General features: G+C 28.7%; 1 protein-coding gene across 1 annotated transcript in view; it reads left to right on the forward strand.

The window, feature by feature from the left end:
- The window catches only part of LOC128387555 (phosphatidylinositol 3-kinase 2-like), a 37,685-nt gene that overhangs the window by 17,838 nt on the left and 3,757 nt on the right, over positions 1-16,090 (forward strand). Inside the window, 1 exon segment of the mRNA XM_053346757.1 lies at positions 15,922-16,082. Coding sequence (XP_053202732.1) covers positions 15,922-16,082 — 161 coding nt within the window.

The raw sequence follows: 16,090 nt of genomic DNA on the forward strand, positions 1-16,090 counted from the left end.
CCAAGGTTATAATGTTATTTTCCACCCTGATTATTGCATGATAACGTTGAGAAGATGATGGAAATAGTTATCATTCATTTATCATCATTCGCCATTTGCATAACCATTAGGATCTTGATTGTTCATTGTTTCAAACTCATTTTCCGAGTATATATTTACCTTTACCTGTTGAAAGTGCTCAGAGTTATCAGTTTATTAATAATTTTCCTGTGAATGGATCAGATTAAATGTTGATAATAAAGCAAAACAACCGATGTGATAAATCAATTAACAATTAAGTTAATCATATTGGTGATCATCAGATTATGATTAACAAAAATCGCTATCAAAATATTTATAATAATAAACCTTCAACTCTAAACTTTGTGACATTTTTCAAACAACTGAATCGGTGAAATATTTTCTTGTTGTAGTTAATTAATTGCTGGTTAAATAATTTACTCACTTAATTATGATCATGATGATTTCAGTTAATTAACTTTCATGTTCCAGAAAAGTTTTGACCTTTTTTTTTCACAACTTTTAACAACTTTTTCTTATTATATATCCTAATCTCTTAACATGTACACTTCAAGAATCTAAATCTAACACTTGATTAGTTAATTGTTGTTAATGGAAAGAGAAAGTAATTCAACAGAGCTGAGCTTTACCACTCTCTCACTCTCACTCTCTCCCCTGAACTTATCTCCCACCATAAATTATTAATAAATCCTCACATTTATAAATATATGAACCTTAATGTGTTATTAATATTAATTGACTTTTCTTACTTTAACATTTATCACTCTAATTATTTTTCATCATCATTGATATAATATTAAACTCTGAACACTATTACCATACAATTTGAATATCCACCTTAACTGGTTGACTCTTGAAACTGAATTAACCACTGCTCATTATTAACCAGAAAATATATCTGATAATGATAAGATAAATATTACATCATCAAGTATTACAATCATTATCATTAATAATAATAATCATTTTCTACCTTTAGATTGATAATATTTATCTTAACTTGTAAGTAGCTCATTCTTATATGTACCTTCAAGTAATCAGCTGAGTGGGAATAATCAACAATTAAATAGTATGACTGAGAAGAATTGAATGAGTGAGTAAGAGAGTGAGAGAGTGAGAGAGTGAGAGCTAATCTACCATTATCTACATTTCCTTTATTGAGGCAAATCCTTTGAGACAATTATCTAATTAACTAACATACTCTGGATGAGGATAAATGCTTAAGGTGAAGGATAAATACATATGAGTAATTATCTTCATGAAGATAGTGATGAGGATAATGAAGTTTTAATACAAGAATGAGAATAATTCATTTGTCAGATTTTCATTCATCATTTAATGATGGTGATTCTGATGGTCAATCAAATGGTTTTCTAATGGTGAAAATAACTAACGTACTGTAAAAATGATGAAACATTTATCAGAATTTGTTTTCACCAATTAATTTGTATTTTTCTAACAATCAGTTAATTGTGAGAGGTTATTGTTTCTTATAGAATTGATGATAAAAATAATTGCAATGATATCTCTCTCTCTCTCTCTCTCTCTCTCTCTCTCTCAATGTATCAGAATTGTTATCTTTTTTCTTACTTCATCTTCATGACGATGAACTTTTTTTCCTCCCAAACCTTTTCGCCCTCAGATCTGAGGAATGAACATCTCAAGTAATCAGATTATTACTCAGTTACCAGGGAGATTTTGTCTTGGTCCCGAGTATGATAAAAATATCTAATCCTTTTGTACTGATTGAGGTCAACTAATGTTGAAAAGACTTAAGATTGACCATTGAAGATTTCGACAAACATGAACTTTTCAGCACCAAAACCTTACATGATTAATTTCAAAATGGTTACTCGTAAAATATTAATCATGTAATCAATGTCCATTATTATGAACCGATTATGAGCTGATTGAATTAAGAAACGATTGAAATTATCACCTCAGTATTTTGATAGTTTCAAAATTAAGTAATCAAGTAAATTGTTGTTTCCAATTTTCAATTAACAGTTATAAGCCTGAAACAGAAGATTAGTAAGCGTTAATCGTTTAGATAATAATTTGATTATTATATTGATTTTTTTCATTCATAAGAACTTATATTCATTATAATCACCAAATAACCCAATTCGCCAGGTCTAGATGCACCCATTTTCCACACTACCTCCACCTCTCTCACTCTTGTTCATCTCCATCTCATCAGAATTCAAATCTTGTTCAGTTCATGGTTATCTTTTACTTACCATGTTTATCACATTCTAATTCAGACTGACAATCTTAATTAATGTTCCTAATTTTACATTTTCCACTCACTTCCCCTTCCCCTTTCCTCATGGAGTTTCTCTCTCTCTCTCTCACTCACTCACTCACTCACTCACCATTTCACTCATTTCTTAATTCTTCATCTTTTTCTCGCAGAATTTTATTTTCTCCCCTGAGGCTTATCTTTTCCCGCCTTGTCGTTTTTCATTGTAAAGAATCACATCTCGTAATTACACTGACAGTTTGACGATTATTATTCAACGATATTTGTTCAATAAACTTCCGTTTGTTTTTTTTTCTCATAATATTCCGAAAAAAACAATATTAAAGTTATCAATGTAATACTCGTAATGATCCAATTCTGGTTGAATGGTCAATAGTAATAAATGTTTGGTTTGATAATTTTAGCAAAAAAAAAACTCCTACTCCATGAAAGTAATAATAGCAAACCAGGAAAAAAAAAGAAGATAAATAAAACTGAATCAAGTCAAAATTGATAAAACAAATATCGAATCATTTATATAATAAATATAATATTTATATGATGTTTACTGTCCATTACTGGACAGAGACTGGACAAAGCAAAGTATAAATTGTTAACCTGTATTGAGAGGTTGAAAGATGTCGGGATAAAGATGAACATGAACTTTATCATGTTGATAATGAAACGGAAAATTTTTGATCTTCATCATGTATTTATCATCACCTTAATTCAAACTCAATGTCCATTGAACATTATCACTTGTGATTTCTGATCAAATGTAATTCAACTCATGTCCTATGTTTTCAGTAGTTCTAATAATAATGACCAGTGTCCAGTTGTAACTATTGTTCATGGTCAATATGTATTATCTAAAAAAAGAAACCAAACTTGGGCAAGAAAAAAGTAGAAAAGGTCAAATCGATTTGACAAGATTGAGTAAAGAGGCAACACAATTATCATCATGAGATGATGATAGTGTCCAGTTGAATTCATGAAGATGAACAAAAAAAGGAAAAGGTAAAGTTAAGTTAGTTAGTTGATTGTGTCCAGTTTGTCCATCATCATCATCATGAACTTAGTAGTAGTTGTAATAGTCTATTTACTTTACCTTGATTTTTATCTGCAACTTTTTTTTCCCTCTTTTACCTTTCATCGCAACTACAACTAAATAACAATGACCATTATGCTGGTCAAGGTCAAGAAAATGAACAATTGACCCTAATAAGTAGATGATGTTTGATATCTTTGAATAAAGTGGAAAAAAATTAGCACGTAATTAATGTTATCATTGTAAAGGTGAAAACCTCGAGTCCAAATTACACTTTTATCATGATCCCCATGAGTCCAATGAAACTTATCTTTTATTTGTATTCATCCTTGACCATTGACCAGGTTAAAAGTATTAGTAAAAATTTTCAAACAAAATCCAATGGTCAAGGTTTTGACTTGACTCTATTAATAGAAACATATTTATATATACATAATATTATTAACCGATAAGGATAAACCTTTAATCCTTAAATGTTATTTAATCTCTGATGATGATTAAGATGAAATTAAGCAACAACAAGAAAATGATAAAGATAAAGGTCATTATATGGTCAATATCAATGACCATTCATCTATCAATTAACATTTAGAAATTTCTATTTACAATTCATACATTGGCCTTTTCAATATCTCTTTAACTTCCTCTTACTTGACCATGATGAAATATTGCTTGACCATTTCATGTATTGAGATGAAATAAAAGCAAAATCAAAAATGTCCAATAAATGATCAGTGGGGAAGCTTGAACACTATGATATTAATCTTATATTTATATATAGCATTTAATGATAACAGGTAAACATTGACCATTCAAACCTCTCCCCCTTATGTCCACCTTAATAACTATTATTTAGCAAGATAACTTTGATAATATTAACTCAAAGGAGATGATAAACTTTGAAGAAAAACTTTCTCACATCTTTCTCTCTCTCTCTCTCTCTCTCTCTCTCTCTCTCTCTCTGATTCCTGTGTCCAGCTCAATGTCCAATGACAAAATATTTATGAATTTTCAAAGTTCATACATTGTTTATGAGCTTTATGAGTCTTAATTATTAACATGTCAATATCATAGATATCATAATTAACTATGATTATAGTAAATTGTGTAACTCAAACTAATCTGATTGTAAAAGTTTCCCTCATTATTAATCATCATCATGATGAATATGAAAATATCTAATGATGTCTAGTATATTATGCTAATTTGTTCACTTTGATTGATAACTTTCCCAATGTCCAGTATCTATTATTAAATAGCCTTTACCTTAATTATCTTCCCTCGCAATTATCTCAATTCTTAATCAAAATGAATAAAAATAACTCTCATTATTATCTTGTTAACTGTGGATTAACTTTTGATAGGATCAAGTTGAGCTTGATGATATTGATAATCTGATGGTCAAGTCAACATCAGTAATCAGTGTTGCATGTAAACGGAAATGGTCAAAGTTTATCAGTTACTTGATTAAAATCACTTGATTGCTTACGTTTTCTTGTTTCCTCTTGATTTTTCAAGTAAAATACTTTTATCCTGGTCATCTGCATGATGACCATCACCATGTAAGTAAGTAAATAATAAAAAAAAAGGTCATTGAAAATACTCAATGATTTTCATCATGAAATCTCAATCAGATTAATTGATCAATGTGATTAAACAAAATGAATTGTCATTTATTGTTAACAATCAAGTTCTCACCCATTAAACTTAATTGTTTCTACTTTTACTCTGTCCATTTTATATATAAATCAACAGGTAATAATTACAATTTAATCAGTGCAACAGAATTAATCACAACTGAAGATCTAATTGATTTTCTCATTAATTTCAAATTGTATTGAGCAAAAATTTCAAAGTATCTTTTTCACTCCCACTGATTAATATCCTTCCCTGTTGTAATATATTATCACCATCACAACCAGACTTCCCACCTTGATTGACAAAAACCATCAATTGTCATCATCATTTATTACCCACCATTGAGAAGGCAAATTAATCATCATGATAAACATTCAGAATCCATTTATCAGAATGTATTATAAAGATAATATTAGATAGAAATAAAAAAAAACAAACCGATTCAATTGAAATATGAAATTTTCACTCCAATTACATGATAACCTTTTTTTTCCCTGGATTAAGTTTCATGGATTAAGATATTGGATTGGTTTAAAATCCCTGAAATAAACACGGAAACTGTTGATGTTCATGAGAATCGTGTTGATAGAATTACTCAATATCCTATATTTATATTAGAACTTTCGAAAAAAAAAGAAAGTTCAAAATAAAAAAAGAAAAAGAAGAACAAAACAAATAAATAAAATAAAAGGTACGATTTTAAAGTTGCCAACCTACTCATAGACTCTTACATGTTATGATATTATCCTTGGCATTTATCACAATAACAGTTACCATGTAATCATATTGTTCTGATATTTATGTTTGTTTGTTCATCGTTGTTTTTGCTTCTGTCACCTCAGAACCAGGGAGGTGGCTTGAACCACGCCCAACCACCTACACACAGAATATTCCAAAGAAATAAAATTGACCTTAATTATCTTAAATTTCCTCTTCATTTTCTTGGAACTTTCCATGATGCATATCACATGAGTATTTCAGAACTTTCTACTTTTTTCAAACTTTTCTCTCTCTTTCTTTTCCTTTCTTTCTTTCGTTTCCGTGAGTTCATATTAGCACTTTGTCTGTCTGTCTGTCTGTCTGTCTCTCTCTCTCTCTTTCTCTTTATATGAGCCCATGAATTATTATTCCAATGGACATTCGAGATTGATTTTTCACTCTTGATATTTTTTTCTCTCTCATTCTTAGAGTGACCACTTACTTGAATATCACCAAGATAACAATAAACAGATTGTCCAGTTGTCGATAACAATAAAGTTTCACTTTCTTTTTCTTTCCTTTCGTCCATTGATTATCTTTATCACTATCATTATTAATGTATATCTTATCGACTCCCACTCACTATTATTATCATTATCATCACTTCCTCTTCCTCTCTTTTCATCTCTTTCTCTTTATCATTCCTGCTATTTTCTTACTTTCACCCATCCAACCACCTCCGTCAACTCATCTTACCTCCACATCTCCTACTACTACTACTACTACTACTCCATCATTCACCTTGTTATCAAGCTATTTATAGTTATCATCAGAATCTAGGATTCGGCGAATTCAAAAAAAAGTTCCAACCTATATGATTGTCAACAACAACATTTACCTTTTGATTCTGGTATTCATTTTGATGTACAATACATCATGATTATGTACTCGAAACACAGAATCCATGAACAATCAGAACTATCACCAATTTGAATAGGGAAAAAAAGAAGCAAAAAAAAATTCATTCATCAGATAATTGATGAACTATTCTTTCCCCTCTCATTCATTATCGTCATGAATACGATCAATCGTTCCTCATGATGATGACGACGATTTCTGGTCTTGTTTTTTTTTCTCTTTCACTCAATTTTTCGTCAATGGAGGAAAAACTATCCGATCAGATTTTAGGAATCATCCAAGAAGAAGAAGAAAAAAAGTTCTTTTTGGTATTTTTTTCCCTTTCTTATTCATCTCTCTCACCCCTCTCATCCTCGTCATCATCATTAGCGATCATTAAATTATCACATTATTGCCGTTTAGTTGATTCCAAGAACTTTGAAAGTTCGAGAGGCAAAAAAAAGTTTATCTACTTCAATTCATAAACTCAGACTGAATCTCATCATGCAGTAAGATAATATCATCATGTATTAATATGAGATGATTGTCATCAATGAAGTTTATCATTAACGTTGTTTCATCAATGAGAGAGAGAGAGAGAGTTAATATTTAAGATGATTCATTATTAACATGATTATATTTTCTTAGGAAGAAAAAAAAAGTTGAACATTATTTTCATGATGAAAATTCCTTGTTCGGATGAGATAATATTTAGAATCATTGTTCTGTAACCATGTAAATGTCGTTTGAACGATTTTTTATCGCTTTTTCTTTGTTCTTTTTCAAATATTCGAGATGAAGTTCTAAAAAAAGTTCTAACTATAAATATCATTAAATATAATTCAACTACTCGATTTCTTAATATTATTTTCTCATGGAAACTTTTCCCTTTGTACAATCAGGTATTATTATTCATATTGTTACAATTTACATGGAATAAATTTCATGATCATCATTCTGAGTAATCCAATCTGAACTTTCTTGTTTGTTTAGAACTATTTTTAAACTTATCGATAGAATTGAAAAAGTTTTCCTTTCGATTTTCCCAAAATCTCATCAACACTTAGAATTATTGTTTTTTTTATCATCGCCATGGTGAATCTATCATGGATTTCTCCATGAGAGACTCATGATGATTGAAATTTACTCATTAAACTGAGATAAATTCAAATGGCAAGTGATTAATTGATTGACAATTAACTGAATAACCATTAGTCACTTGGTTGACTTTTAATTTCAATTGTTAATGATATAATATATTCATGATAATATAGTATAATATTTGTATTAACTTAAATCACTTCATCAATTATTGATATTTAATTGTGATAACCTTTTAATTTTAACCTTTAGCTAATTGTATTAAGTTAATTAGGCGAGAAAATTGTATCAGATAAAGTTTAATATCATTTGGTTATCAGAATAATTTGTTGTTAATTGTTGATTGTAATAATATTCAAATGTATTAGACAAAATTATTAATTGTTCAGTTATTATTTCATCCATGGTAATGATAATGATAACTCATCATTATCATGGGTGAGTGGGTGGCTCTTTGTATATCTAATGAATATCCTGAGTTTCAGAATCATTAATGGAAAGGTTATCAATTTAATTACTATCACAATTCAATAATATTATCAATGTATTCAAATGTTATCATTTTAATTACAATTACAAGTAACAAACAAGTTACTTAACAATCAACAAATCGTAGCTCAATATTACATCATGTTTTTTTTTCATGAGACTTGGGTGATAATCGTGTCAAACTTTACCCACCCCACCGTTGATAATGATCACAATCATTAAATTAAAGTCAATTTCATGTTAACTCAATATCTATTTATGATCTTTATCACCCTAATCATTATGGATTAATGATGATTAACTTGAAACAATTTATTGTTTACCTTTAAGGTGAATTATCATTTTTCCACCTTCTCCTCCTCCTTTACACCATCACTGCACCAGAAATTAACAGTTTACCTCTTCAATCACGCTAACAAATCATTATCAATGAATACAATTCAAGAATATCATGGAATCACCATGAACATGAACATGGAAGAAAAAAAAAATTGTTCTGTTCGATTATTTTTTTCCCATCGAAACTTTATCTTTGCTTTTTATTGATTCTTTCAATTTTATATTATTTTGATTTTCTTCAACTGGTTAACCCTTTAATTCAGTACATTAACCTGTAAATCTCATGAAATTTCATGGTAATTATTAAGTTTACATAATCTATTCAACTTCCCATGGTTGAGTCAAGAACTATTCTTTTTATTTTTACTATTAAAACTTCAATCAATTGCATTATGTAATCAGTTAATTTTAGCTCATCGACCAGAAAGATAATCACAATTAACCATTGATTTAGTTGGAAAATTTGGTGAAATTATCATGAGGATGATTAATGATTCTCATTAATTGTTTCGATGATCTAGTTAAATTGTTTCTAAGGTCATTGAAAAAATCACTCTGATTTTTGTTTCACTCTCCAATTATTAAATTGTTGAATAAATAAAATAGATGAATAGTTAATTATCATGGTTAATTCAGTTCTGGTTATGAAATTTCAAATTTTTTGCTGAACTATTCAATTGATTTGTCTCACTTTAATGAAAATCTCACCTCTATTCATGAATTATTTTCATGAATACATTTCATTCATCTACATGGTTACTATTCATTTCCCTGAATTATATTAGTCTCACTCTCTCTCTCCCTGTTACCACCTTACAAAACTTTTTCCTGTGGCTAATTGTTTGAATTGATCAACAATTGTAACAAAGTTAATTGTTGAAACTCACGAAATGTTAACTGAGTAAAAACTTTTGCCTCATCTTCACATACAGAAAAACGAGTTAACAATGAACTCTCATGTCTTCACATCAGAATCATTCAGTTCATGGTAACTGTTCTTGTGGGTTAAACACAATCTTCATTATTATTACATTAAACAATTAGTTAATTGTTAGAATGGGAAAGAAAGTGTTCAAAAAAAAAAGGATCAAAAATTTCTATCCAGAATTTGTTTTCGACACGATTCGAATTCGATTCTAGGAATTTCATTCTATCCATGATGTCCAACTGAATTTTCGTTCGCATGAAATTTGTCCGTAAATTCCTGAAATTGGACATCCGTTGAATAACTTGGTTCAATTCGAGTCTATGTACAACTTTAAGGTGAAAAGAAAATTCTAAAACTCTATTGAATTAGTTGATATTGATTTTCACCAGTTATTCAAATCAAAATACTGAAATTCATGGTTAAAGTGATTCCATGATCTGAGTTTGATTCCAAGTGGTGATAATTTAATCAGATTTTCAACTTGGTATTTGGATGCATTAGAGAAAAAGAGTTGATTCAGTTTCAATTTAGAAAATTCAGTTTACTATTAGATTAACATGGAATTAAATTAAAACATTATCAGGGTAATGATCTTACTGATTAGTTGATCAACTGTAATTTCCAGAGGAAAAGTTGATCATCATGAAAGACTCAAGAATCAGAAACTGAGAGAGAGAGAGAGAAAACAATTTGTATCAATATTATCATCTCATGATACAAATTCAAATGTAATTTAGAATCAACCTTTGACCTAATTCCAGTATAATCAATGATCAGAATCAATAACAACCAATAGGTAAATAAATTAACTTGAAGTTTTAAGTGTCACCAAAATAAATATGAAACAATTGATTTTCATTTAGTGACTTCATTTCATTTAAGAAAATTACTATCATGATTTACTATCAATTTAGTTGATTAACATGATAGATATTTATTGTTATTCCCATAAACTATTTACTAATTGAATCAACAATTAATAAAATTGATTGTTAGCTTAGCAACTAAAATTTATTTGTACTTTTAGGCTGAAAATTACAATATTTCTTATGAATTATCATTGAATCAATCAATCGGTAAACAATCATCATGTTATCCTGATTGTTTATCATGTTGGTATTGATAAAAATAGCTATGAAATTATAATGAGACAATTAATGAAATTAAATTCATGAAACAAATACGATGAGGATGAGATAATCAAAAGTTCTGGTTGAACTTTTGGTGACGGAAAATTGTATTATTATATCTTATCCTCCCTGTCAATCATTATCTCTTTTCACCTTGTCGATGAAATCACCCTGAATATAACTCAGCCTCTCTCACTTTCCGGATGAATAAAAAATTGATCTAAAAAGTTCATTGATTCAGATTAATCAGATTTCAGAACTGAACTTCAGCTCCATGATAAGGTTTTCCTAATCTTGTGCTATCATAACAATATCACCCAAAAGTAAACACAAAAAGGTTATTCAAAATCTATGGTGATTTTTTCATCAGGGGTGGATCAGGAATCTTTTTTACCCGGTGGGTAACATGATAGAAGGTAAAAAAAACAATGAGGTTATTATAATATGAAACTAATTACATGACGATAATGATTCAGAATCTGATATTTTTTGGGAATTTAAAATTTTTTTCATTTTCTCCGGAAGATAAAATCATATTACTTTTTTACAATTTACAATTTAATCATAGCAATCAATTGATTATAAAAGGTTAATTGTTGCCTACCAGCTACCCCACTCTTTTTGTTAATTAAACTTTTGATTGTTTGATCACTATAATAGAGAGTTTAAATGTTTAACTGGTTTAACAAATTGTTTACCAGTTTAATTTGGTTACCCAGGTAAACTTATTTTTCATAATGTAAACGGAAAAATGTTGATGATTAGTTGATTATTTCAATTTGAGTTAATCTTTCCATGTACAATGATAATTTATCTTTAATTGTTGTTACATTTTAAATCATTGATAATATTTAATCACAATAATCATAATCATTTTGTCATTAAATTACTTTGTCTTTATTAGCAATTCCCTTGGTGGTTAGTCAATGAATCTCATGATTAGTAAATTAACTTAACCCAAGGTTAATTCAACTCCTACAATCGTTAGTAAGAGACAAAGAGAGAGAGAGAGAGATCAGTTAACAATTAGTTAATTGTCTCTGAATGTACCTAATTAACATTTCAATTATCCACCTCCACAATTTACACTTGATTAACCTTGACAGTGATAGACAACAAATGAAATCGTAAAGGTTTTCTAATTAAATTCATTCACCAATTTTAGTAAATCAGTTTGTCCACTTCTATGGAGACAATGGTTAAAAATTTCATCACGATGACCATTGATTGTTACAATTATTATGATTATTAAATGATAACAATTTCCAATCAAAACCCACCACATATTATCAAACCTTTCACGATTAAATAATCAATCAATAAATTAAACTCGTGAAAAAGTATTCAATTAATGGTTAGTTAATAATCTTGAAAGTTCATTTCACTCAAGGAATAACTTTTTTTTTCCATGAGTTTCAATTCAACTCCGATTCCAAAGTGATAACTGATTATTTATCTCTAGTATAACTTTCACATGTTCAATTAAACTGTCATCTTTTCAGTGGTCATCTCTTAGTAGTAGTGGTCAGTACAAAAATTTCGTATACACATAAAGTTAAACTTTTCCTTATGGATTTAGTTTATATTCATGGTCATGTCATTTTTCATTAACTTAAATATATTTAATATGTAATAACTCAAATTGACCAATGTCCAAACCATTGGCTGACCACAAGTAATCAAAAAGTCCTTGATTCTTAACATGGTCAAGCTTTCATCATGTCCAAACTAAACTGAATTAAAGTGAGTTGACAAAACAAATTGTCATCCATTAAATATTAGTAAGTGTAGTTACCTTTCAATTAACTGTTAATCAAAATGGTAACAATTTACAAATGATAGTAAAAACTTTTTCTTGTACATTTAAAGGTTATCATAATTGATTAAATCACTTTCACTTTTACATAAACAATTGATTGTGTTAATTGATAATCTACAAATTAAGTAATCAATCAATTGTTACCTTTAATCATCATCAACTGTTGATTACCAATCAAAGTCAATTGTTCATCAAAAAAAAAAGTACATCCAATTTGAACCAATTTAAATCTAAAATAAGCACAAATTCAATTCAAATTGGTCGTTACAATTAACTAATTTTGTTTTAATCAAAACTGAATAAAGAGAAACAAAAAGTAAGAAGTGAAAAAAAAGTTTCCATTCATTTGAAATTAAACTTTTACTACAAATCTCAAGTGATACAAAAACATTTCACGTTAATTCAGTTACATTGAGAGATGAATTACCATGAACTTTATAGTAAATTGCAAGTTAATTGTAACAATCAATTAACAAGAAAAAGAAATGAACAAAACTTATCATGAATAAAATGAAGAAGAAAAAAAGTTTTAAAAGAAACTTTTTTTCTTTTTCCTTCTCAAAGTAATACAATAGATATTCAATTCCATTAGCATGGATAAAACTGATTCCATATCAACACGATTCTTATTATATCTTAATCTGTGTTGAAAAATATTCTTATATTAATATTATCTTTCCAATTGTTGCAACTTCCTCTCTCCAATTCCGAGTGTTTAAAATCCTTACCCTGAGGCAATTCCCTCATATCTTACATTTACAACGTTAAGAAACTTACAAAGAAAAGATTATCTTTTAGAGAAAGTTATTATTAATATGTAAGTAGATAAAGTTTCCAGAATCGTTAACCTTTAACCTCCTATGGATTGAGTGATAATGCTCAAATTGTAACTTTACTAATGACAATACGTAACGATGATAATTAATGAAAGTAATTAAAGTAACTATCAATCTAATCACCATGAATATAACCTTGGATTAAGGGATTAGAGCAAAAGGATTAGCAGAAAGTGTTTCTCATCATATGAATAATTTATCTTGAAATTTATTCATACAAATAGATATTAGATTAGAAAACACCAGAGGTTAAAGTTGAATTATAATTGAATGGAGAGGAAAGAGTTTCCAATAATATCTGTTTGGGTGAATTATTGGAAGTTGTTTAATATATATTCATCGATGAACTTGTAATAAATTGATTTTGGTTGATTAACATTTGAATGGGTATTCAGAGGGTATTTGAATTTATGTATGTTGATGATGATCATGATTTTAATGACAATACAATAATATAAGTGGACAAACTATTATATTCAATTGCTTTGTGGTTACTCATTGTATCATTATCACCATGATAAACTTAGGAATCATGATTTTTATTATATATATCATGATAATCATCCTTGTCAATTGATGGGAATGACGTTAACATATCAGTGATATTTATGTGTCACCATAAAAAGGAAGGCATAAGTTTATACTTGTATTATTATTAGACTGGTATTAAGAGTATTTTTTTTCACCACCCACATTCATGATAATTTCATGAGAATACATTTATTATCGTTAGTGAGTTTTTATTGTTTACTTGCAATGTTGCAAATGATTCAAGCAAGATGACAGAGAGAAAGAATCACAAGCAATAACATGAACATTTTCTCAATCATTATCATATGATAATTCAGCTATCAATAGGAGAAGTCTTTTACCTGAGAGAGAGAGAGAGAGAGAGAGAGAGAGAGAGAAATGAAGATGATCATGATAACCCTGAAATGTTATCCTTTTAACGGGCAGAATTGAAAACAACATTGATTATCAATCCTCTCCAGTCAAGAATCATCACCACAATGAGATTCAAATACTAATACAATCATAACTTTATCCCTCTTCACCTTAATCTCCTACTAGAGTTATGAACTTCCAAAAATACTACAAAGTTTATTTCCTAACAAAAATCAGCACTGAACTTGAATGAACAATAGACATTACAAAGTTCTGGTTGATTTCTTGTTCTTTTCCAGGTATTATCACTATTCTCTCTCTCTCTATTCCTCTTTATGGTGTTTTCACACTTCCGTTTACACCTCAGCATTTAGTTGATTCCAGAGAATCAAATTAACGATGAATCATGATAACTAATATATTTACGGGAACAATTTTCATGATGACATTTTGTCTCTCTCAGTGGGTTATCATATTTATCCAGGTAGTTTGCATGATAAAAATAGGTTGAGCTTTGGATTCCCTCTTGTTTTCAGGGTGATGACAATATTATGCATTCAAATGTAATAAAAGTTTCATGTAAATCAACTGATGAAACATGAAATGATAATAATGGTATTTGTTGTTTTAACACATAAAAAAAGTTCTACTCAATTACCATCAAAAGTTCATTAGTGGAACTTTTTTCTGTTAGATTATGAGTTAGAAATTGTTAATTCTTTCATAATATTCATTTTTCCAAATGAACTTTAAGTCGCTTTATTTCAATAATAACTCCAAATTCAATCAACTTCATCAATTGATAATAATAAGTGAAGTTCATTTGACAAATTTCTTCTTTCTTCTAAGTTTGTGATGGAAAGGAAAAGGAAATGAGATTAGAAATACAAAAATTCGATTCTCAGAGTTTTGTAAGTTTCACTTTTTTCTTTGTCTCAGAAAATTCATTGGAAAAATAATTTACTTTCTCTCTTATTTTTCTCATGGTCTTTATTTTTTATCTTAAAATTCCGTCTACTCAGTATTCTCATGAGGTATTGTTTTGCAGGTCGCCTTGTAATTCTTGAAGTGTCTCCATGAAAGTTCAATTTGTAATACATTATATCATCATCATCATCATCATGGAAATGAATGTTCTCAGATGAAAATAAAGTTAGAGAGAGAAAAAAAAGTTCTCATGTATTTTAACTGAACAGAAAACAGAATAATGTTCATTGTATTTTTCCCTTTTCTACATGAAAACCTGACTTTATATCTATTATCATGTAGTTAGGTGGTCATGATGATTCAAAGTATTCCATGAATTCAGTCACAATTCAGCAAAGAACGAACATAAATCTCATGATATTTTCCATTACCTTTATTCCATAGGACTACCCACCTCAATCTTACACCATTTAAAATGGAAAATTTTATTTAGAAAAAAGAAACAATAACGATAATGATAATTAGATTAACAAATTGGATAAACAAAATTTTCTAATCTCCATCAACTATTTGTATACGATGTTATCACTTTAAATGATTAACCCAAATTAGATTAAAATTAATGAACATGATACTTATTTTTTTTTTCTCGAGAAGAAAGAAAAAAACTTCTATTAAATCATAAATTGACTTCGTGGGTTGTAAATAGGTATACATACTTATGATTAAGTTAATCATGTTAATGAAAAGTTGAACATTAAAACTTGAAACTTTCAATAAAATTAAATCTTGATAATGATAACATGAAATAACCATTAACTCAAATGGTGAAGATAAAATCTCTGTACGGTAATGCCATCTATCGGCTAGCATTGTAAACATGGAATTTATTTTTTCTCTCTTTCTCTCTTTGTCCACTCAGAATGCCCTGTAAGTGAAGATGGTGTTGACCGATTTGCCTGTCCAACTCCCAATAAGGAGGGAAGATATCGATGCATTGAAGATCATGAACTTTGTAATGGTTTCATTGCTTGTCCTAATGGTGAAGATGAGGACAGAAAACTGTGTATGTTTTATAAAACGGTAAGTCT

This window comes from Panonychus citri, unplaced genomic scaffold (assembly GCF_014898815.1).
Source record: "Panonychus citri isolate SS breed McGregor unplaced genomic scaffold, ASM1489881v1 Contig00092, whole genome shotgun sequence".
In the NCBI taxonomy this organism is placed as follows: domain Eukaryota; kingdom Metazoa; phylum Arthropoda; class Arachnida; order Trombidiformes; family Tetranychidae; genus Panonychus; species Panonychus citri.